The sequence below is a fragment of the Anguilla rostrata genome, chromosome 10, assembly GCF_018555375.3.
Source record: "Anguilla rostrata isolate EN2019 chromosome 10, ASM1855537v3, whole genome shotgun sequence".
Classification (NCBI taxonomy): domain Eukaryota; kingdom Metazoa; phylum Chordata; class Actinopteri; order Anguilliformes; family Anguillidae; genus Anguilla; species Anguilla rostrata.
This window is the reverse complement of record NC_057942.1, coordinates 42,490,405-42,514,744: the sequence shown is the minus strand read 5'-3', so window position 1 is coordinate 42,514,744 and position 24,340 is coordinate 42,490,405. Positions and strand designations below refer to the sequence as shown.

Sequence of the window (24,340 nt, the reverse complement as noted above, 5' to 3'; positions counted from 1 at the left end):
GGCTGATAGAAGCTCAAAGAGCTGGTTCAATTGCTGCAGCTGTTGTTGTTGTTGTTATTATTATTATTATTATTATTGTCGAACCCACCTGAAATATAAAATTAAGACGTGAAAAAATGGCATATCAACCCAAATGTACAGCATAGATTTAGAAATCACATTCAGACTGCACTACATCCTTTTATGAGACGCTCATAATGTATGCCTAATAATAAATTCATATGGGAGAACAAATGGCAATACTACACAAGGACAAACACATCGAGCCAGTAAGCGTGTAATGTTCAAACCAAAATATGTTAAAGCCAAATAATATTACATAATTTTGTTGAGATAACGATGAAAGTAACGCCAACGTTTCAGCGACCCATCCTTACAAGTCTCGTGATAACACAACTGCACGTGGAAAGTAAGTAAATTTCAATTTGAAGTCTTGGTGAAATCCACTCAACAAGTTGCGTTCTTTAAGACGGTAACATTTAATCTGCGCGGACTGACTTCGTTCTGTTGAATACATTTGATTACGAAGTCGAATTTCTTTTTTTTCAGGATTTTGTTTTAGTGCATCGTTCAGAATATTGAACACCTGCTTATATGAGCACGCGAGAAATGCAGACTCAAGTAGCCTACATTGATGCTGTCCCTTTGCTACTTCAGGAAAAATGATGAAGCAAAACGCTTGTATAATAATAATATCAATATCAATGATAATAATAATAATAATAATAATAAGACAATTTATAAGCCATTTTATATAACCTACGTGTTGGCATTTCAGTATTGAATTCTAGGTAATGGTACTAGCAGCACTCATAGGTCTAATTAATTCTGGCCACAGCTAGGCTTAAGAAAAAGAAATATCATATTGGCCCAGCGTTTGAAATATAATAAAAAATATAGCGGTTGGCCGGACGATATGTGGCAAAATGATGTATATTATAGGTGTAACAGTCAATGAACAAAGAGAGACGTTAGCGACAATAACTACACTGGAAGAATTCCTTACATTTTCATTTCAGTTTTTCATTCTTTATTATTATTTTTTTTTATAAATCAATGAAAACTTGAGACAATGGCAAAATTGCTAGCTTTCAGCAAATGTAACATTTCACTGTAAAAAAAAAGCAGAACAAAAGCAAACACTCAAGAAATAAATACTTCACCATCACCTTCGAGTAAAAGCAAGAAGATCTTCGCTTTACAAATAATGAAAAACAAACAATAATAATAATAAAAAAAAACTAATGGCTATTTTAAATAATAACAAATTGGCAGTACTACAAGTATCATAACAATTGTATTTCATAACATACGTTTGTCGTTCTCTTCGAGCCTCAGGCTCGTATTTAAAGTGCAAGCGTTAACTTTAGAAGTTCTGGATAAATTTATACAAAGACAGAGAGAGTGTGAGAGAGAGAGAGAAAAATATGGACCATGAACAGTATAAGGCAAACGATCAGTAAATAATTTCATACATTATCAGACTTAGGCGAATTCTCGTGGAAGACAAACTTTTTTTGGGGGGTAACATCTGAGAACCCGTGGCGGAGTAGCGCCTGAGAGGCGACATGGCAGAGAGGACCCCTCAATGTCACCGGGAACGGGACAATTCAATTGGCAGAGCAGAATTATATGAAAGTTGCCTACACTGAAAAAAAAACATAAAAAATGGTTCACAAACGAAATAATATGTTAAAGTTTTTCCTTATGTAACGTAATTAAAGAAGAGGGGATAAGCCCACTCCAGAAATTATTGAGGCGAGACATCGGAACCCGAAGGGAATCGGCGTTAGAAGGTATGGTGGCTGGTGAGTTTGAGTTCTGGGAGCTCGTCTTCGCTCTGTAGCTCCAGGTGTGTCTCGTCCGAGTCGCTGAAGTGCGAGTGCGGGGAGAACTCTCCGTCGCTGCGGTTCGAACGGGGCGAGTCTTTGCTGTCCTCGGAGGGCGACTTGGCCGTGTCTGTGGGAGACAGCATCTCCTGTCCTAGTAGCGCCGTGAACGCCCCGCTGTCGTATGGGAATGGCATCGCGTTGAGCTGCACCGGGTACGCTGTGGCTATTCCTCTCCGACACGAGGAAGACGATGGTCCCCGAGGACTGCTGTCCTCGTCGTAGGCAGCGGTGGACCTGAGCTCGCACTTTGGCGACTCCGCCGTTGCACCTGGACCCTGCAAAAGGTCCGACAGCGCGTTGATGTAGATCTGCGCCATCTGCAGCGTCTCGTACTTGGACAGCTTCTTGTCGTTGTCGAAAGCCGGAATGACGCTGCGCAGCTCGTCAAAAGCATGATTCAGTCCGTGCATCCGCCGTCTCTCGCGAGCATTGGCCGCCACGCGCCTCTGTTTCTGCACCACGTTCGCTGGTTTGCTGGACGGAGCTCTCTGTCTGCCCTCCTCCGTTCCCGCGACGCCCTTAAGTCGACAGAGGTCGCGCACTTTGGCGGGGCTCTTGGTGCTCTTCCTGTAGCTCGAGCCGTGACTTGCCGAAGGGGACACGCCTTCCACGCTGGAGCCGGGCGAGTGCAACAGGTACTCGGCGTGTGCCGCGCAGGTGGCAGGCTGCACGGGAGCCAGCCAGGCGCGTGGGTCGCTGCTGTCCATTAGTGCCAGGTCTTGTGGGTACCCACGGTGCTCCCCCCTCCCCGAGCTCGACTGCTGGCCGTCGAACGTGCTCATGCCTTTCGCATCTTTGCCCCATTCCTCCACATTCATTCCATCCATGGTAGAAAAAAAAAATCGTTTGCGTATCTTGGAAACAGACAAAACAGGTATGTAAAAACTTTCCAAAAAAGTATTAAAAAGTTTTGCTGTTCCCACAGGTCTCCTTTTGCAGTTGCGCCGGTTGCCTGCTCAGGGTCGCGTGCAAGACCGCTTCTCTGGTGTCTGAAGGCGCTGCGTCCCTTTAAAAAGCGGCACGCGCCTGGGAGCCCCCCTTCTCACGCCGGTCGCGTGTCGCTTTGACCAATAAGAGCACTTGGGGCAGGCGCGTGCAGGCGACCAATGAGGAGCCGCACAGAGCCCGAGAGAGGTTATTATGCCCAAACTGTTTATGATAATGCCACAGTTAAGGGCTGTTTAACCGGGGTGTTACTCGCACAATGGGCCGTCCCGCAGGACGCGCGACAGCCACACTAACCGGTTTGCTCGGAACGTGGACTGAACGGACTTTCGTTTGCTGGCCACTGCGCGTGTCCACCCTCGTCCGGCCTCCGGGCCTAGGCGATACACAGGCGATAAGAACATATCCAAGTTGACAGCGACGCATTTAAATGGTGTTAAATGGTACCTAGCGATGCATTGTGGAAATCTAAGACGCTTAAATATAAACAGTTTGTATGGCTGTTTTTATGTAATTTTTAAATTTGTGAAATCGCCGGAAATATAGGCTCAATTAAAGAATATATTTATGGTTAGAAAGGCGGTTTTTTAATCTCAATAATTCCTCATTTTCCATGATCTTATTTTGTCATTGTGATGGCTTTGTTGATGATAAGTAATATTTATTACTTTTATTGTTGTTGTTAGCATTAATGAAAACAACAACAACATCAATAATAATAATAATAATAATAATAATAATAATTTAAGAAAAGGAAGAATTAGAAGAAGAAAAACAATTCACAACAATAAGAATAGCAATGGTAAAAAATATTTTTAGAATTATGATAATGATGATGATATTACTATCAAAAATAAGAAGAAGCAGAAGAAGAATCAATACTGATAAATCTGTTATTGTGGATAGTCATATTCTTCTGAGGAAATAGTAGTAATATTAATCATTGTGATTATATTATGCATTACAAATATGAGATATAAAATGTTGCGTCAGTACTTTAAAACATATCTTAAAGTAGACATAAAATGATATATAAAATGAATTAAAAATACGAGATATCAGGGTCATTTTACGTATTTGAACAGATGAAAGGCAATTACTTGTTTTTTGATTGAAAGGCAATTCCTTATGTTTCCGATTTAAGACACTGCAATCTCTATTTCGGTTTATCTTGATTCCCACTAATAGGACACTTGTAGGAACACTGCTTCTGCCGATACACCTCTGTCTTCGAACAAGGCCTCAGTAACTCATCATAAAAATGTGACTTGTGACAGAAAGCTTAAAATAATACGAATCATCAGCCTCAGGTGACAAGTCCTGCAAATTAAAAATTAAAATTAATTTAAACATTTTGGTTCCTGGTCTGTGGAAAGACTAGAGAACGCCATGAATGAAGAAGCTCGGCTCCAGTGGTTTTGTGCTCATTGTCAATTCAACGCTTCTCTTTTCTAGTGAATGTACCAGCCATCTTGAATTTCATTTTCTTTTGTAAAAAAAAAAAAAAAAAAAAAATCTAAACCTTTTGATCCAACTTAAGGAACGCCCTGTTCACTAAGAGAGCTTCACAGGGATCGGAAACGCGATACGGCAACGCGGCGGCGCTTTTACTGTCGCGTTCAGGGGCACACCGTGGCGAAAGTGTGGAGAAGATGTCTGGCCAAAGACCGCGCTCCCCTGTCGCACTTGTCCGCCTCCACACACCACGGCATTACATTACATTGCATTTATTTGTCAGACGCTTTTATCCAAAGCGACGTGCAGTAAGTGCATGCCGAAGGTCATTGGAACAATTACAAAACACAGGTGCCAGAAGGTACAATACTCATTTTGCAACAGTTATTCATAGCCACGGACATATTGAGTCCAGTTCACACAGTCAACGCCCTACTCGTTTTGTAGTCTATTATTGAATCTTCGGCGGCTGACAGTCATTCCGCAAAATCCACATTCTCGATTGCGAGGAATGAATGAATGAACGAATTGTGATCATAAACACTGTTCATATCCGCTATTGCAATGATCTGGTAGGCTCTTCAAATTATTGCATTAATATTTCAAATGGTACAATTTATAAACTGTTCTTGATCTAATTGATCAATAATTGCCACCAACGAACGTATAAAAACATATCGTTTTATCGCCTAAATTAATATTATAGAAAGAAGTGCGTTTCATGAAATTATGCTCATGGATAAGAACATGAATATATAAGAACATGAATATCCTGTGCTTGTGGTCGCACGTCTCTATATATCTCTGCTCAAACCAATGATGTCAAGAAATGTCCAAGAAAATGTGGGCCTTTATTTTTCACATATTTTCTCAGAATATTTGGATGACTTTATTAAGAACCTAGATTTACCACTAGGCCTACTACTACAAATAATAATAATAATAATAATAATAATAATAATAATAATAATAATAATTTGTCACGTTGATTTTCACTTATACAATAGAAATACTTTACACATAAAGTACACAAATAGGATGTTGTCTTAGTTCCTGGGAAAAAAACTTGGAGAAATGCGGAAACTTTGAAGAAGTTCCGAAACAATTTTAAAAAACAAAATTTAAAAGCAGTTTTCACACTGTCCAGCAGTTAACCGCGCAGAACCCATTCAAACAGATCACAATCATAGCAAACACAACTCAGGAAGAATTATCGGCCACATTTATGAATTTTTATTTCCATCAACTATCCAATAAACAAATAAATAAATAAATATTACACGCAAAACCAGCTAGTGTCCTATTAGATCGGCTATGTCTTTAACATAAAAACAGTTGTTTTTTAGTGTGATGAGAACACAATAAAATGAAAAATATCATTGTAAAATATCTACAAAGAAAAGACTCGACGTCAACATGTCGTCTACCGCATAAACGATTGAAAATAAACCATTAGAGAATCCAGAATAACATTCCAACAATTTCCGACGAAAAAATTGCATTAATCTTTTCTCCTTTTATTCATGAATTCATAAGACGAGAGGGTTCTGGCGCCTGGGTTTGTCTCCCCACCTATGCGAGGCCGTCCATTCGGGCTGCGTGTCTTGGAATAGCCCCTTAAGCAAACAACAGGTTGGACATTGTAGCTGCTGATTATTAAAATGTCGCGCGCACAATGGCGACTCTATGTTCCATTCGACACGCTCGAAGAACTCTTTGGAAAATGCGCACAATTTGGGTCCCGATGGGGGCTTCCAGCGCGATCCAGTCTGCATACTGCTAATTTCATTCTCGTCTCCGGGGTAACCGAGAACGCTCGCAGATTTAAAGTGGAGGTTAGAAGCATGATGAAGATCATGATGACGACTGACGACGACAACAAGAACAAGGACAACAACAGTAATAATAATAATAATAATAATAATAATAATAATAATAATAATAATAATAATATAATAATAATAACAACTTTCTTTTATATTCTGACATGCAGGATCATTTAAGTGGGATAATAAAAGAAGTAATCGTAAAACAGATAGTTGCTTGTTTTGCACGGGCTTCGTAACTCTGAGGTCTGCAGAAAAAAACGCTTTCGCAGGGAGACTACGGGACGCGCCACCCGGCCAGACAAGACAAAATACCGCCTAATAACTATTTTCATAATTTTTATACACAACGTTTCTCATTGGATTACCTCGTACTGATTTACACAGGAGTCTTTTTAATGCACGGATTTAAAAAAAGGTGATATTCTGTTCACTTCATAGTCAGGCAATGACATATTTAACAGTCATTCTTCGGATAGACGCACTTACTGCTGTACTGCCTGCAACGAGTAAACTACCAATCAGTATTAGCCAATAGTCCACAATAGGCTACCTTCAAGTCACTTTGCAAAGTACGTCTCTCTCTCTCTCTCTCTCTCTCTCTCTCTCTCACACACACACACACACACACACAGGGTTAATAGAAATGTTTAAGATTCAGTTTAAGATTAATCATATTTAATCATAATTAAATATGGTTTTGTTGCTTCATAATGAAAATAAGTACGCCTGTGAAGATGACAAGAATATGATAATGATGATGACGACCACAAACCTACGTCTCTCTTGTTTTGCCACATTCGAAGGTAATTGTGGTGAAATAGCGCCACCCCATGGATTTTACTGTACAACCACCGGTTACAAAATAGTGCTGAGCTCATAGAACCTTCTTGAGGTACAAAAAAGCCTTTCAATGGAACATCTTGAGTTTGCTGCAGGTATACAAGTATCCAATACAATTTGTTTAAAAATCACACGTTGTTTACTGACAAATCTTTTTACGACAAAAGATTTATATTTTTGGCCGCAAAATCCAAAAGAGCAGGTAGCAACATCCAGAAACAGACAACTGTTTTGATAATGGCGTGACAAACAGTTAAACACTAATTATATGATGCTGCTAATTGAAGATTACATTAATACACACTCAAAAAGGGTGTGTTAATATCCAACACACTTTTTGATACCACTCTTGCGTTACTTTCAACACATTTTGTGTCACTATTGCCGGACAAAAAAAAGTTACCATCTTCCTGTGACAAATATACAATTTCTGTGTTATAAATAGACTTTGTAGCAGAGTGTTGAAAGTAACACAAAATTTGATGTCCATAACTAGACATGGAGGTGTGTTAAAAAATGATGTGTTATGTGTTGTTTATAACACATCTGTTTTGAGAGTGAAGGACTCCCAATTTCTGAACAAGGAATTTATGTGCATTTACCTGGATTCAAGCACAGTGGACCTTGCAAACCAGTATGCATGTTTTAAACAGAATAGTTACAATCGTAGATGCTGAAGCATCTCTTAAACGAAGAAAACTGTTTGAAGAAAATCCTTTGAAAAATATTGTACAGAATGGTTATTTAAAAATAAAAAAAACTAAACAGTTTTTTTTTTTTTGCATTTAAATTTCATGACTAAGGATGCGAGCGGGGGAGGAGAGGGATGGAGGCCAAACAAAAAGCCAGCCCCCCTCCCTCCCACCCGCCCGCCCCCCCCCCCCACGTGACAATTATTTTGGAATGGAACATCTGAAGGTCAAAGACAACACAAACATACCACTGTAGAAAACAAGTTTATTAGACAAATTATACACAGAAAGCGTTGCCACTTGTAACAGGGGCCTCAGTTTGTTCCATTTGAATAATATGCAACACATACAACAAAATAGGCCTATATTAAATACTGTACATTGTAATCAGTTGAAAATTATCAAGTAATCCTGTATGTTCTATGTACGAAATTAAAAATGTTACAGGCATAGCAAGTTTTAAGCATGCTTCTTTTTAAGAACTTGCCTCCTTCATAAATCATTGAACCAAACTGAAAACAAAGTTCAGATGAAATGGACTTTCTGTGAGGGAATGGGAGAGGCTGTCTGAAGTGGAATGGCTGCTAAATCACTGCTAGGCTTATGTTTCTCTTTAAAAATCCCATCAAAATTAGCATCAACATGTAAAATGTACATTTTTAATAATGTCTCTTCATTTATACTAAAGCAATTTGAAAATGTTGGCTGATTCCTATCTTCATTCGATAGCCATAGCTTAGGAAAAAAAAAACATCTAGAATGCTTGCATCAACACTGTTGCTGTTCTCTACGCACAACATTTGCAATTTAGTCTTAAGATAACGAACTGAAAGCTCATTCTAAACAACTAACATTATTAAATATTAATACAGTGTTAGTGAAAAGATTTGGTTGCTTTTTTCATCAAAATGTGTTTTTATCTTTTTTTTTTCTTCCACTGCACCTTAATGGCCTTGTTTAAACAATTGGCACTTAAAAAACATTAGATAAACATTATCCTTAACATTTAAGAAATAAAATAAAGACATTTCAAAAGAGTTCCTATAGGATTGCTGTAATATCCCTGTTCCAAATGGCGTGATGATGCATGATTGTGGACTCGCTCTTCATTGGACGGTTACTGCAGGTTAGAACCTCCCTCGGCCAATCAGGAGCTGAGGCTCTCCAGGAGTGGACCTTCGCGTCTCCTAGCCTACCATGAATATCCGTGAATGTGTGGGTGATTTATACACAGCAGTCAGCAGGTGGCATTTCGAATAAAAATGTCAAAAAATGACATTTATCGATCTTTGACGTTAGTCGTAACTAGAAAAAAGAGAAAAATCAAAATGGCAGTGATGACACATGGTGTGAATCAGAATAACAGGATAGAAGTCCAAATTTCTGTTTCAAAACCAGAAGAGAAAAAAACAAGTAGACACCTCAGCACAATGTTTTTTTTTAAACTTTCTGACCAAACACATTCCACGCATTAAGATTTGTTATATTTAAAACAAATTCAATTAAAGACACACAGAAGCCTCAGCTGCAGTTAAAGTCCTCTTTCTTGCGGTTGTCTTTTTTTCTTTTTGTCTTTTTTTTGTCTTTCCTCAGTTTTTCTTTTTGAAATTGTTCCTCAGATCCTTTCGGGTTTTAAAGTGTTTGACTTGAGGCTCCCACCTTGAAAATAGCCAGCACTACGCAGGTGAGAACAAATCGGAATTACATACAGCCACATACAGGTATGTGTGGGCACTGGTACAGTGCAGTATTATCAATGGGCGGAGTCTTGTGTGCATCATGATGGTGGTCCTGGCTGGGAACGTCAGCTCAGACACCGGGGGAACAGCGCTCTTGCACCGGACGACAATTTTCCTTTCCGGCCTGAAGTGCCGAGCGACGGGATACCGCTTGGCTCGGCATGGCTCGGCTCGGCTCGGCTCGGCTCGGCTCGGCTCGGTTTGGCTCGGCTCGGCTCGGCTCGGCTCGGCTCGGTTTGGCTCGGCTCGGCTCGGCTCGGCTCGGCTCGGCTCAGCTCGGCGCACGCGAGATCCCTCCCTCCGTCCCGCAAGGAGGGCGGACCGCCAAAGCAGACCTGGAGTTATTGCAGGTACGGCGCCGTGGATCGCGCGGAGAGGACGGCTCGCTTCGCTTCTATAAAAAGTTCCACTCCTGTACCGTCCGTACAGACGCATGGTCTCTTCATCGGAAAAGCGCACCTCCAAACACGGAAACCTAGAACTCACCCCCGCCACAGAAAAAAAAAAAAAGAAAAAAAGAAAAAAATAATCTGGACGACGACAACGACAAAGCAAAAAAAAGTACTCTCCTCCTCCTCTTCTCCCCTCTTAGTTCAGGAAGGACAAGCCCCCCCCCACCCCCAACTTTGCCCACTAAAGCAAAGCAACACAAAAAATTTGGAAAACTTCAAAAAGATTTCTATGTACAGATCTCTTGAGTATGTGTGTGTGTGTGTATGTGTGCGGGTGCGTGTGTGCGTGCGCATGTATGTGTGTGTGTGTGTGTGTAAGCTTGTGTGTGTGTGTGTGCGCACGTGTGCGTGGCGCGTTTCTCCGCCCTCGGCGCGCCCTTATATGGACGTGCCCCGGTCGGGGTCGTTGCCGTAGCCGAACCCGGGCGCGGGGGTGGGCTGGTACGGGATGGTGGACATAGTCTTGATGGGGCTGCGGAAGAAGCCGCCGTTGGGGGCGCGCTGCCTGAAGGGGCCCCCCCCGCCAGTCCGGTGGTCCTGCACCCCCGCCCCGAAGTTGAAGCCGGCCGCGGCCTTGGCGGACAGGCTGCGGCTGAGCGTCTGGATCTGCTCGGGGATGAAGGTGGTGGTGGTGATGTGCGTGTTGCGGAAGTCGCTGATCTGCTCCAGGGCCTGGCGGGCGGCGGGCAGGGAGTCCATGTCCAGGGGCGTCAGGTCGATGGAGGAGGTGGAGAACTGCTTGTGGGGGCTGTCGTCCTCGGTGCACAGGCTGTTCACCCTCCGGTGGAGGTGCTCCAGGTCGATCTCTTTGTCATCCTGCGGGGTCGGGCGGGCGGGCGGGGTGGGGGGTGGGGGGTTTAGGGGGTGGGGGGGCGGGCGGTAGGGGGTAGGAGGAAGGAGCCGGGGGAGGGGGAGGTTGTTACAGGAAGAAAAAGGGGCAAGAGAGGAAAGGAGAGAAGGGGAGGGGAGATTTTAGGGGAAAGAGGAGAGAAGTGGGGAGGAAAGAAGAGAAGAAGAAAAAAAGGTTTTTGAGGAAGGGAGCAGGGATTTGTGGGTAAATTTGTGGGGGAACAACATGGGATCATTTCAGGAGGAAAGCGTTCAAAAAGCGAGGTTCGAGAGAAATGGCGCGATGCGATTACGGAGGAAATGCGGAATGATGGACAGAACGAGAAAGACGTGGAGCGGAGGGGTGGAGGGGTGGAGGGGAGGAGGTGAAGGGGAGAGAGAGGGACAAAAGGAGGAGGGGAAGAGAGACGGAGACTGAACCGCAGTCAGGAGAAACACACAAACGGACACATTCCGACGCGGGGGAGACGCTCTGTGGGTCTGCACTGAAACCCCTGAGACACCCGGGGGGGGAGGCCGAGCTCATCCTGAGCCACAGGAGCGCTTTATTCACATCAACGGCAACAAAAAAAAATCCTCTCAAAGTCACTCGCAGGCAATTCATTCATAAAAAAAATATCCTTAGTGTCTTATCCACGGTTGAGGAAGACATTAATATGAAGATAGATCATAAGAGCACATCGGCATTGACCACTACCCCTGGTAATGGGTGGAAAGTATATTGTAGTTCTTTTGGCGAAAATTTCCAAAAATTTTGTGTGCGAATGTTTTACATTTAATGCACAATTTCACAGGTGTAAAAAAGGCCACCGTTTATCCAATACTGAACTCAAGGACTCTGTGAGGGGAAGCAGGCCTAGCCCAGTCTCTCCTTGCAACTGCTGGTGGCAACAATTAAATTACCCAAATGCTGCCGATCCACACATATACACATAATCTGCGTTCACATGAAAAACACACCGTCCCATGTTGCTCAAACTTGCATTTGGAGAGGAGGGGGGTTTCGTGCTTGTGCTGAAGGGATCTGTACAAGGGGTACGATTCTTCAATCGATGGGGCGGGTGGGGGGAGCCCTCTCCTCCCTGACAGGGAAACCCCCTTCTCCAAAAAGAGGTGGAAACCACTGACCATGAGGAGGAGGGGAGAGGGAGGGGCTGTCGCCATGGCAGCCGTGCAGAAGCAGGGTTCGCCACGGCAACCGTCCCTCAAAGAGGGAGAGGGCAAGAGGGGGTGCTGTTTGTCGCGGGGACCTGGCCTCACATAACACAGACGGGGGGGGGCACGAGGTGGTCAGGGTGGGGGGGGCAGCAGGGGAAGGGGGAGGGGGGGGTCAGAACAGAGGAGTGAGGAAAGTCAAGAGAGAAAGTAGCAGAAGACAGACCAGTCAGACAACAGGAATAAATGGCTGACCCAGGGGGGCTTCTCATGTGTCTTCCGTGTTCATTTACAGCAGCAAATGGGGGGGGGGGGGGGTTGAAGACAGGAAAGCCATGAGATGGAGAAAAAACATTTCGTTTTCCGGCCTTGGCAGCTTAAAGCGAGTGCTCTGTTAACTTAGGGACAAGGCATCACCTCGGACTGAACGCTAGTGCAAACACAGGCGTACAGAGAACTCATTCCCCAGAGCTCCACACAACGCACAGTCCAGGGGAACGCATTTCACGCTTTGCACACTTCGGCCGGTGTGTCGAAACGGCGGTAACAAACGAATCGCCCTTCGGCAGGCAGCCGGCGACGGTGACATCACCCGTGAGCAGTTAAAAAGGGGAGCTCGTCTTCCCGAGCGCCGGGAATTCCGCCCACTCCGGAGCGCCGTGCCGCTCTGGGAATTGCGTAAGGGATCGCTCTCCCACTTTAGGGATGATTGGGCAATTAAACCTGGCTCGCAGTTGGCTTTCCAAATGATCCCAGTGGTGTTAGATGGGTTTGACGTCAGGGTCTCTGTGTAGGCCAGTCAAGTTCTTCCACACTGTTCTCGACAAAACCGTTTCTATATGGACCCCACCGAGTGCCCGGGGGCACTGTCATGCTGAAACAGGAAATGGACTTTCCCGTTGGGGAAGCACAGAATCATCTAGAATGCGATTGTATGCAGTAGCATTAAGATTTGCCTTCACTGGAACCAATGGGCCTAGCCCAAACCATAAAACACAGCTCCAGACCAAAGGGTGTCCAGACACTTTTGGTCATTTGGTGCATAATTCACTGAAATTTGTCAACAGAACATCCTAGTAATGTGTCAAGGGCAGATTTTTGTAGAGGTAGAAAAAGAGTGACATCACACTCGGTCGTCCAATTACATGCCTCAGATTTACTCGCGTTATTTTCAGTAACACCAGTAGCAGTGCTACTGTTCTGGTTCACGCAATACAGGTTTTTAACATATAGGAGCAAGCAGGTGCTGCAGTTTTTGTTTTCCACCACTGGGAGGTGAATCACTGTCAAGTTTATAATTGTAATTCGCACTTTCAATCCAGGCCCTGAAGTAAAGAAAAGAGAAAGAAATTTTAAAATAATAATTAAGTCTGGTTCAAAGGTGAAGTGGCTGATGGGAAGGGGGGCGGGGCCTGGGGACAGGGCAGGGATGAGCGGGAAGACTGAGGTGGGAGGGGAGGCCCAGCATGCTGGCTGTGTGTGGGGGGGGGGGGCACCCTAAAGGTGAGGACCGTGCATTTCAGTTTCACCTGACAAGCTCTGTCTTGTCTGGCAATCATGCTGTGAGTGTGTGTGTGCGTGTGCGTGTTTGCGCGCGCGCGTGTGTGTGCATGTGTGAGAAAGTGCGAGAGAGAGAAAGATAGAGAGAGTGCAGGCAGATGGGAGGGTGGTGGAGAGATTTTTAGAGAGGCAGGGGTGAGCAGAGAAACAGACAGCATAGTCATCACACAGAGGTCTGCGTTTTGTGTTTTTGTTTTTTTTTTGTTTTTATATCTGAGGAGCCAGATACCTGGAAGGGTGAGATGTAAAAATGGCATTTTGCATTGTTCTCCCTCGCCCGCTTTTACCCAAATCCTCAACACAGAGTACTTATCTATAAAACAAAAAAAAGGAATGAAATCTTTCAGCCAGACAGTAAATCAGACACGATTTGACAGAATCAAACATCTTGAGGTCAGGAAAATGAGTAAAACAGACATTGCTTGGGAGCTCAGCACACCCCGCCTCCTCACTCAATCGCCCTGTCACTCAGCGGCGAGGCGAACACCCGGGGACTTCCACGGGCATCGCCTGCAAAGATCAGCCTCAGATATCAATTCCTCTTTCTGTTTCTCCAATGACTGAGCCGCCTCGTTATGCCACTTCTATTTTTTGAAATGTTTTTTTTTTTTTTTTTTTTTAAATTGCGTGACTCTCCAGAGATTTTTTTTCCGATCGGGCCCAGAGGCGAGGCCCTTATTTTCGAGCGTTTTTTGGCAGGAGATCTAGCAAATAAATAAAATAAATGCCGTTTTTGTTGGGCAGAGGACTGAGCTGGGTGAGGCGGAGGAGAAACTCTCTCGCGACGACTGTCAGACAAACCGTCAGAGGACCGCTACGCCGCGTCGCGGAGCGGAAGGCACGGCAAAGCGGCGGCGACAGCGGGACCACAGAGGAGCACGGGGGGTGAACGGGGACAAGCTAAAACTACGAAGCGTGTGCTACGTGTGTGTGTGTGTGTGTGTGTGCGTGCGTGTGTGTGTGTGTGTGCGTGCGTGTGTGTGTGTGCGTGCGTGTGTGTGTGTGTGCGTGCGGGGAGACAGAGACAGAACCAATCTCCGTTCCTGCTTTTGGTGCCTGTGCGTGGCACGGCACAGCGTGGGGCCAGAGGGTGCGTTCTGGTGTGTGGGGCTCAGGGGGGTCCCGTGAGCTCCACGGGGAGAGCAGCGGCTAGGAATCACAGAATTTTGGGCGCCTGACAGCCGCAGCACGGCGAGACGAGCGCAGGGACAGGAACCAGCGGCAAGCTCCGACCGTCGAGCCCACGGAAAGCCGGCCTGCGAGATCACAGAATGCCCCGACACCGCGACCACGGCAGCCGACCGAACCGGGAAGCCGAACGCGCCAGGGCAAGCCGAACCAGCGGCAAAGCTCTGACACGGTAAAAAAACTAACGAGAGACAAAGAAAACAGGAATCGCTCCTGATGCGTTTCTCCGGGTTTATAGAAATGAGATCTGGCCTGTTTTTATCGCTGCGACTGGCGGATTCGGAACGGAGAGCCTGCTCAATATCTGTGAATATAAAAATGTGTCTCATTGTCTGCACTGCAGAGCTCAGGCGATTATTCTCCCGGGCTCGCGTTTAAAAACGTAATTCCGACCGGTCAGAACACGTTTACTGCTTCTCTTCAAAGCGGAGGTTCAATGAAATGTGAGCAAAGCAAACGCGATGTGTGGGCGACGCTGTCCGTAGAGAGTATACAGTGCTGGGTGACCACGTCAATAAAAGCAATGACTGCTAGGGTTGACTGTGCACGTAAACCTATATTAAATATATGGTGGAGCTTTAGGTATCCATTACTTTTTCAAAACAAAAACAAAAAAAATGTGATGGCTCAAAGACAGAAAAAAACAAAGATGTATGTGCTCACATGTATGTGTGTGTACAGTGTAGTCCACTTGGACAGTCCCATTTGGACGGTGACACAATTTCAGTAGTTTCGGGTCTGTACTACAGACTATGGATGTGTTTGCTTGTGTGTGGTGTATATGTGTGTGAATATACGTGTGTCCATACAACTGTGTGTGTGTGTGTACGTGTCTGTATGTGTGCCAGAGAATGGGTTCAGTGTGTGAGTGTGGGTGATGGGGGCAGGGCTTGGTTAAGGAGGGGCGTGGCGCTTGGTTAAGGGGGGCTGGGGTTTGGTTATGGGGGGGGGGGGGCTTGGTTAAGGGGGGGCGTGGGGCTTGGTTAAGGGGGGCCCGGGGCTTGGTTATGGGGGGCTGGGGGCTTGGTTAAGGGGAGTGCGGGTTGGTTATGGGTGGGGGCAGGGGGCTTGGTTAAGGGGGGCCCGGGGTTTGGTTATGGTGGGGGGGCGGGGGCTTGGTTAAGGGGGAGTGCGGGGGTGCTTGGTTAAGGGGGAGTGCGGGGTGTTCTCATTAAAACAGGGAAGTGCGTCCATGCGCACAGCGCGCTTGCACCCCGCTGCAGTCACCTGCGGTGTGTCACACCTGCTGGAGCGCTCCGGAACGCTGCGCTAGGCCCAGCCGGACCCCGCTCCGCGGTAACCATGGACACCGAGAGCGGGCTGGGACGTGGGTTCCAGCCAGGAGAAAAAAATGAATGCCAAAGGCTCTACAGGACCCCCCTCCCGCCCCTCTTCTGAGCTGGTTTTTTATGAGTGATAATACAACTTAACGTGAGCCAGCAGTTTATGAAATAAAAACTGAGTGTCTCAGGGGTACTTTGACTGCATCGTGACAACAGGTGAGACCGCGCTTTCTGAACGAGGACACCTGGAAGACGTCAAGACGATCTCGTTTTAACTTGCTGGAACAACTACTACCATGACCGTTACCACTGATGACACTACTACCGCTGCGCAGTAAAATGTCCAGTAATAATTCAACCCTAACAGTGTTAATTCAGCTCTCAACAGATCACATTCGGTCTCCACATTCCAGAGTGGGGCCAAATGTTATCTGTTAAAAGTTGAATTAACACAGGACATCTTACTGTGTACAGTTATAACTATTATTATTCCCATGCCTATTATATCTATTATTTATATATTACTAAAACATAAATGCCCACATATTTTTTCTATTGCTATTTATTTTTATGCTCACATATTCCTCACATATTCACGACTGCATCTCACAGTCTCGTCGTAAAGATACTTCAATTAAAGACAGCAGGGCACCCCGTGCATTGGTAGAATCTGGGGGTGTCCTGGGGGGCGGCATGCTGCTCATACTGACAGATAAAAGCTGCTGTGATTTAGTTTTTTTGTTTGGGGGGGGGGGTGTGCGGTGGGGGGAACGGAGCCGTGGAGGTGGGGGGCCAGCTTCACCCCGGACACCACGCCTCGGCTCCCTGATCAAAAACACTTTGAGCTTCTCCGCGGATGACTAATGAAATCAAAGATCCGTTTTTTAAACTTAAACTTCTGGCAGGCCCCGTGCTGACACGTGGGTCCGGTTCAATTACCCGTCAGTCGTGAGCTGGGGCGGGGGGGGGGGGGGGGGGGTGGTCGTGCTGGGATGGGGGTTGGGATTGGGGTCAAGTTCCGTATTTGCAGAGAGAAGTGATGGTGAGAAACGCACATAAAATGACTATTAAAAAACGGTGATTGATGGTTTTTCCCCCTTGTTACCATCACCTCTGACTTGCTCAGTTGGAATTCTAGAGGATTTAATCTCAAAGGGTTTAGCTACCTGCCAGGAAAATGCTGTGTCAAATCACACATACCTGTAAAAACCTGCACGTGACTTACCTGCAAACTGTTTTAATTATCTGGGTTATCTGCAGTACAAAATGTGAATGCCGCATTGATATTATTCATCTTAATTGGAAATTTAAATTGAATTGCAAGGTATTTATTTTTTTATCACAAACCACATTTTAATTATAACGTAAATTGAACTGAAATGTGTTCACCTTATCAATGTTACTGTATTACTGTGTATTACATTATTTAATCTTTTATTTTGGCTTTCACACAGTCCTTTTGTCTTAGCTGGTTATCTGTCTTAATTTTCTAAATAATTAACTTATGATCAAATTCAGCGTAAAAGTAATTTTGCATTATTACATTAGTGTTTTAGATTTAATCTAAATTTACTTTCTCCCAATGTTCTCATTATGTCTTCAATTTATTTTTAATCACAAACTGTTGCCACTTGAGTGCGTGTTAAATATCACGAGTAAACCAGAATAGTCATTTTTCTCCATCTTCTTGAACAAAATAAAATTGAAATGGGAATATTGTACAGGACATTACAGAGCTTCATACTGGAAATTAATTTGGCAGACCCGGCCTCTGAAGCAATAGCAGGGGTTTCGATTGCCAAATCAAAGCAGAAGCGTTCAGTCGCTTCTATAATAAACTGGGTCTGCTGTGATTAGACCGTTTACACAGCGAACCCTAGGTTTAGATCTTACCGGCGACAGTCTAGACCAGGGAACACCAAGCCTACTCCTGGGCCCTGCTGCACATGTCCTGTAAGAACATTATGTCCCCATCCCTTAATATCTGCGGGTGGAGTTTTGTTGGGTCGTGTAACATCCGTTACAGAAGTTCTCTAAAATAAAACGGATGTTATGCACCTCTTCAGCAGTGCACGTCGTTCTATTTTCTTATGCTTGTATCTAATTATTTTAAATAGAACAGTCCGATCTCCATGCACCAAACACCTGTTAATGGCGTAAATAATGACATCACTCTATAATTGGCGAAATTAAAATCACTTGACCTTTTCTGTCTTGTCCTTAAGCAAGCACAAGCAGTCCCGAACGCCCCGAACAGCACATTCATTACAGCAGAAAATTTAAGTCCATATAAATGAACGACTGCATAATGAATTCAGTCAAATCAGCCAATCCCCAACAGTTCATAAGAGGCCCAAAAACGCGGCCCGGCTTCCTCTGGTGGTCAGATTAGGTCAGCTTCCGGCTGATTTGGAGGGCTTCCCGAACTGCCTCGCGGTTCTGAAGGCTCCGCCCCCGTTCCGGAGTTTCCGCGGGACCCGCCGTGCTCGACCAATCGGGTTCGGTTTGAGAGTGCATTTATGTCTCTGTCTGCCAATCAGCATGCTATGAAAGCTCCTCTGGTCCCCCGTTTGTATGTGTGTATTCATGTACGTGTCTGTGTGTGTGTGTGTGTGTGTGTGTGGGACACTGCACTGTTTTCCATCTGTGCTCCATCCCCCTGAACCAAACATCCCCTCGTTCCCCCCAACCATTCCCTGGTGACCCCCCCGCCCCCCCCACCATTCCCCGGCCCTTGTCCTGGTGACCCCCCCCCACCCCCACCATGCCCCGGCCCTTGTCCTGGTGACCCCCCTGCCGCCCCCCGCCCCGCCCCGCCCCCCCTCACCTCCTTGGAGGGCACCCGTGAGCCCTTCCGTCGGGTCCACCAGGTCTCCACCATGGCGATGAGGCAGGAGAGGACCACGCCGGCCGCCAGCACGCAGAAGACGCCGGCGAAGCTGTGGATGTCCAGGGCGCTGCCGCGGGGCTGCGTCTGCACCGTGGAGTACAGGTCGCACGGGCCGTCCCGCGGCCACCACTTCAGCTTCAGGATGTCCATGTCCCCGTTCTGCTGCAGCTCCAGGATCCTGCCGAGGACAAGCCACGCCCACCCCCAAGTCACTCATTCCGCTCATTACATATTAATGAGTTTACATTAAACATGAGTCATAACAACAGAGTCTGCGATCACACAGCACCTTTCGTCTGGCGTTCACATGCTTTACAGCGAAACCGAAGCCCTCACTTCTGCCATCGCAGCACGTTACAGACAAGCCCGGGTGCTGTCCTCCCATTGGCTCTCAGAGTTTGCTTTTATTAGCCAATGTTGCTGTTAGGATTAAGCTGTCGTTAAATCGCTTGGATCAGCTCCTCCGATTCACCGTTCCGACGACGCTGCCGATCAGCGCTTTTTGTGAAGATCAGCGAATCCGCACAGCGGACTCTTGCGAGGCATCGATTCAAACGGGGGGAAAAAAAAAAAAACTTGTTTTCACCGTTAGTGATTTATGAAAAGGCACGGGTCGAGTCGTTCATCATCATTTCTTCTCGAAACGCGATGACTTCACCGTGATCCGCGCGGCCCGTAGCCTTTCACACACGCCCCGCGACGAAATGATAAATCAAATAAGGGATGTTCTCGCAGCCGAAGGGCCGGGGCTGCGCTCAAACGGACAGGGTCAGCCAAAGGTCTCTGCAGAAGTGCTGATGAAGACACAGAAAGGGGGAGGGGTCCAGATCCAGTCTGAGTGAACTCCTCAACCTCCAGGACCTGGACTTCACCTCCCATCAGCACCTGTGCCATGTCACCTGATGACTGGGTCAATTTATCGCAGTCCCCCTGGTCACATGATCAAGCTGTGACGACTTCCCTGTTCATTCCCTTCATTGGACACCAGAGGGCAGCATCTACCACAATATAATTACTGAATCCTTGAGCACTTGAATGTACACATTCAAGTTATTTATTAATTATTTTTTTCTTTTTTTTGGATGGGGGGGGGGTTAATACATGTTGTACTGTAGCTTGGGGGCTGTGCTACAATCGTGATAACGCTAAGGAAATAAAGACGTGAAAAAGAATCAGCTTGAAGCCAGATAAGGGCTTTTATTCACTGACTGATTTGAATTACAGAGAAATCTCTTTGCCTACATTCCAGAGAGAAGATACCGGAGGACACAGAAAGCTCTAAAAAAGGCAGATTGGAGGAGATTGCGCATATTCATAAACTGAAACACACTTATTCAGCAGCAAGCAGAACCCCCCACCCCCACCCCTCCCCCCATCCTCACCCCACCCCCACACACACACATATGCATGCCCACACCCACACACACACTAATGCACACATGCCCACACCCACACATGCACACACGCATCTACAAAGTATCAAAAAAAAGGTCATTTCTAGCATAATGTTTATGAAAATGCAGACCTTTTATGCAGCAGACGTGGGGCACATCAGCTTGCGGTAATGTGTTGATATTAATGCAGTGATAAACAACGGAACCCAAATTGTTCTGGAAACTAATTGACATAATAGCACAGGTAACCGTGGGCGACGAGAAGACGAGGACTGCGCTGAAACTACGTCAGTGGCGCTAATTTACTTTAAATAATAGTGCTTCCCTCGAATAGGTGGCTGAGAAGCGGGCGAAGCGCTAAGTAACATTCAGCCAACGCAATGGTTAACGTCTACAGCACTGTCATATTTTAATCCGTCTTGCTTACAGCCTTGCATGATGATAGTATCTCCATCATATTTTGCCCATAAGAGATTCTGCAAAAGCACTTTCGCATTTTAAAGACCCATGCCTCTTCTGAACAAATGACTACATTCATCTATATATCTTATCAGCAGTAAGCTCCATAATGTTTGGGACAAAGGCGTATTTTTTCTTAACTTAGCTCTGTGAAGGATTTGCAAAAAACCATATCCTCCCGAGACATTTTGTTAGATATGTCTTAGGACAGGCACTACATCCTGAAGGAACACGGCAGGGTGAACAGGTCCAGCAAGCGGTCCTTGTATTTATTTAGGGGATGAGCATGACACCATGTTACTCATCGTCAGTATGTTTAAAGAACTTATTTTTACATGGACTTAAAAAAAATTGACTTCTTGCTTGCCATTTAAATAGCGTCATACACCCTGTTCGCACGATCTTTCTATTTCCTAATGTTTGCATGATTAATTTCATCAAGTTTTTAATGGTTCAACAGTTTTGGGCCGGCAAACATTTTTGTTCCATTTATGTTTTTTCACAGTCTGCCAAATGGTATTATGGGTAAACTGCAGCACTAATGACTGCAATTTTGAATCCTCTAATTTCTAATATAAATAAAGAGCTCATATCCCAGCGTTGCAAAAAATGGTCCAAAGCTCTACCTCTGGACAGTAAAAGGGGAAGTGCAGTCTGGTTAAGCAGAATAGTATCAGACAAATCTGTAAAAGTATTTCAGTTACATGGCTGTGGCAGGTTAATAATATTTTCACAGAGCCCGGTCAGCACTTTTAAAACAGTGCGTGTCGACCAGCCTCAGTACAACAGTGCCGCCGCGGGCTCCAGGTTGGTCCGGAAAGGGCAGAAATCTTCACTTCCTGATCAAGCTCCGGTGTGGCACTGGAGCGGTACCTGGCTGTCGTCTTAAAGAAAGCAGTTCTCTCTCTCTCTCTCTCTCTCTCTCTCTCTCTCTCTCTCTCCGCTGTTTGCGTTTCGAGTCCTGGGCTCGCGTGCCCAACGGGCAGCCCGGCACAGACACGCCGCCGGCCACGCTTCTCAGAACCTCGCAGCGCGCCCGAGAGCACCGTCCTGAGAGCACCGTCCCAAGCGAAAATCAATGCGTTCCTGCAGAAAAGCTCGTAATAATTGATAGTTTTGGGGCGGGGGGTGGGGGGGACACAACGCGGGCGGTTGGGCCTGTCCAGATTATGGGCTGTCAGCGCGGCTCTGGTCGGGCAACAGGAACTTGCGCTCCGGATGATTTTTCTTTTGTTTCTCCTTTTTATTTATCGATTCCCTCCCAGCCAGGGGCCGAGGACGATCCCCCCGGCTTTGAAGAACCCGAGCCCTCGGCCGTGACAGGCCTGCCCTAACGAGCGAGAGCTGCAGCTGAGTTTTTTTCGTTTTCTTTTACGACCGCGCTGATAAAAGGGGGAGTTTGCAGGTTCAGAATTACTGGCTGTGATGTCTTTAACAGCCGCAGTCGGGTAACTATCGGTTACGGGTGGGGGGGGCGTTTTCTTCTAATGACCGAGCCAATTAGAGCAAAGCCAATTTTACCAGCCAGGACAATAATTAACTCCGCGGCACCCACGAAATAAAAGGGCGGCCTGCGGTCTTTAACAGGAATTAACACCCTTCGCCGAGCGTTGACAGGAAGTGTTGATCACAGGGGAGGCGAGCGGGCCTTCGGGACGGCCCGGCTGCATCACAGACCCCGGGCACTCAGATCCCGGGAGCCCAAGGGGGGCAGGAATTCTCCAGAAGTCTCATCAACTGCCGTCTCGCAATTCCTGTGTACTCCCCTCTCTCCTCCAATCACTGCCTCTGCTCCACCCTCCCCCCAGCTATCTCACTCAACTCAGCCACCACCCGCCCCCCCCCAACACCAGCCCCGGATGTCCCATATTTCCCACTGAAGAAAAGGGGTTCGTACACCAGGCTGAAAATTGCATTTGAAACATATCTTCAAAAAAAATCCACCAGCGCTGTCTTTCGCGGGCTTGAGCAGCCACAGAAGCCGCGTTTGATTAGAACAGAACGCGCGACCTTGAAATAAGGCCACTTGCGTCCAAAGCGGACCCCCTCGCCGTCCGAATGAGGCCTGGCGGTTCACCCGGGACTTTAACGTGCGCGCCACCTACACCTACGCGGAACTTCAAACTTCCCATCCCTCCACCGCACGCCTTCTCCTAGAGTCTACTCCACCTCTCCTTTCGCTCCCCTCCGTTCTGTTCTGTGTTTTCCATCCCTCCTTTCGGGTCCCACACCCATCTCTCCCAGAGAACCGTCGGCTCGAGCAGCCCCCCCCACAGGTGGTGCGGTCGGTGTCGTTGGGTTCCTCCCTCCCTTGTCTTATAAAAGCATTAGCATGCAAATCCTCTCCGTGACGACGGCGGGTGACAAATCCCCCTCTCAGACACGTCTGTGCGTGAGAGGGGCTGGCGTGTGCGTGTGGATACACACATATGTGCCAGAGAGAGGATATGGGTTTTTTTTTGTTTTTGACAGAATGCTTGAATGTGAATGTAGACGCGAGTGAGCATGGGCGCATGTGTGTGTGAGTCTGTGTTGTGTGTGTGAGTGTGTGCGTGTGCATGTGTGCATGTGTGCGTGTGTGCATGTAGTCTGCCTGGTTCTGCCACACACAGACCTGTTCTAGCACACGCCCTCCCTCAGAGAGACACCTGAGTAAGCGTCACTCCGGTCACTGTGAGCTGCCGGGGGCGATCACTCTCGCTCACTGCCCAGGTGACAGGGCGGAGCCTGCTGCCCAGGTGACAGGGCGGAGCCTGCCTCATGTTCCCATGACGATCCCGATCCTCCCTCACACCGTTCCGTAACCGGACTCGATCTCAGGCCATCGAAACGGCGGCGTTTCCTCGCGCACTTCGAGTGAAAACTACAGAAGAGGGACACAGGAGCAGAGAGGCAGGCTCTCAGACTGTCTCCCGTTCCTCTAATGAAAACCGCTGCCCTTCTGCTGGCGAGGCGCGGTGTTTGATGAGATTTGTCTTTCACTCCTTCGCCACGTTGCTCTGTCAGTCTGTCCGCCCCGCCCGCCTGCCCGCCCGCCCGCTCGCTACCAACGGGCCTCCCGGGCTCCGGGCCGGCTGGGCAACGCTGTTGCCATGGCAACGCGCCGCAGCAGAAATGATCGCGCGTTATTAGATGCCTCTGCATCGGTGGACAAACTGCTTGATAAGAGAGAAAAAAAAAAGCAAAAGGAAACAAATGGCCATATTTTCTCGGCTGACACGTTGAATTATAACATCAGAGGAGGCTCGCCTGAAACGGATGCCTTGATTCAGGGAGACAGCTGAGTCTCTCTCTCACACACACACACACACACGCAAGCCAATCCATATTTAGACTGTATCACTGACTCAATTACATTTCACAGCTGAAAGATGCCATGGCCCAACCTTGAGGCCCTCTGTATGTATGTGTGTCTGTGTGAATGTGTGTGTGTGTGTGTGTGTGCATGTGTGTCTGTGTACATGCGTGTCTGTATGCATGTGTGTCTGTGTACATGTGTGTCTGTGTACATGCGTGTCTGTATGCATGTGTGTCTGTGTGAATGTGTGTGTGTGTACAAGTGTTCATGTGTACATGTGTGTCTGCGTACATGCATGTCTATATGCATGTCTGTCTGTGTGAATGCATGTCTGTATACGTGTGTGTCTGTGCACATGCGTGTCTGTATGCATGTGTGTCTGTGCACATGCGTGTCTGTATGCATGCGTGTCTGTGCACA

General features: G+C 46.6%; 2 protein-coding genes across 9 annotated transcripts in view; both read right to left on the bottom strand.

Annotated features, from left to right (window-relative positions):
- Positions 1–1,069: 1,069 nt before the first annotated feature.
- On the bottom strand, positions 1,070–2,959 carry atoh1a (atonal bHLH transcription factor 1a). The gene has a single exon (XM_064353240.1). It carries the CDS (start codon positions 2,717–2,719, stop codon positions 1,790–1,792), a length of 930 nt encoding a protein of 309 aa, XP_064209310.1. The 5' UTR covers positions 2,720–2,959; the 3' UTR covers positions 1,070–1,789.
- Positions 2,960–7,901: 4,942 nt separating this feature from the next.
- Positions 7,902–24,340, bottom strand: part of grid2 (glutamate receptor, ionotropic, delta 2) — a 400,155-nt gene continuing 383,716 nt past the window's right edge. For 2 of the 8 annotated variants that reach the window (XM_064297283.1, XM_064297282.1), the window contains exons 15-16: positions 18,707–18,947; positions 7,902–10,660 (exon numbers count right to left, since the gene is read on the bottom strand). In XM_064297283.1, coding sequence (XP_064153353.1) covers positions 10,223–10,660; positions 18,707–18,947 — 679 coding nt within the window. In that variant the 3' untranslated portion in view covers positions 7,902–10,222. Of the gene's footprint in view, positions 10,661–12,027; positions 13,174–13,200; positions 13,409–13,637; positions 13,722–18,706; positions 18,948–24,340 lie in introns of those variants that run through there. The other 6 variants (XR_010323876.1, XM_064297284.1, XR_010323877.1 and 3 more) reach the window with 6 other exon arrangements.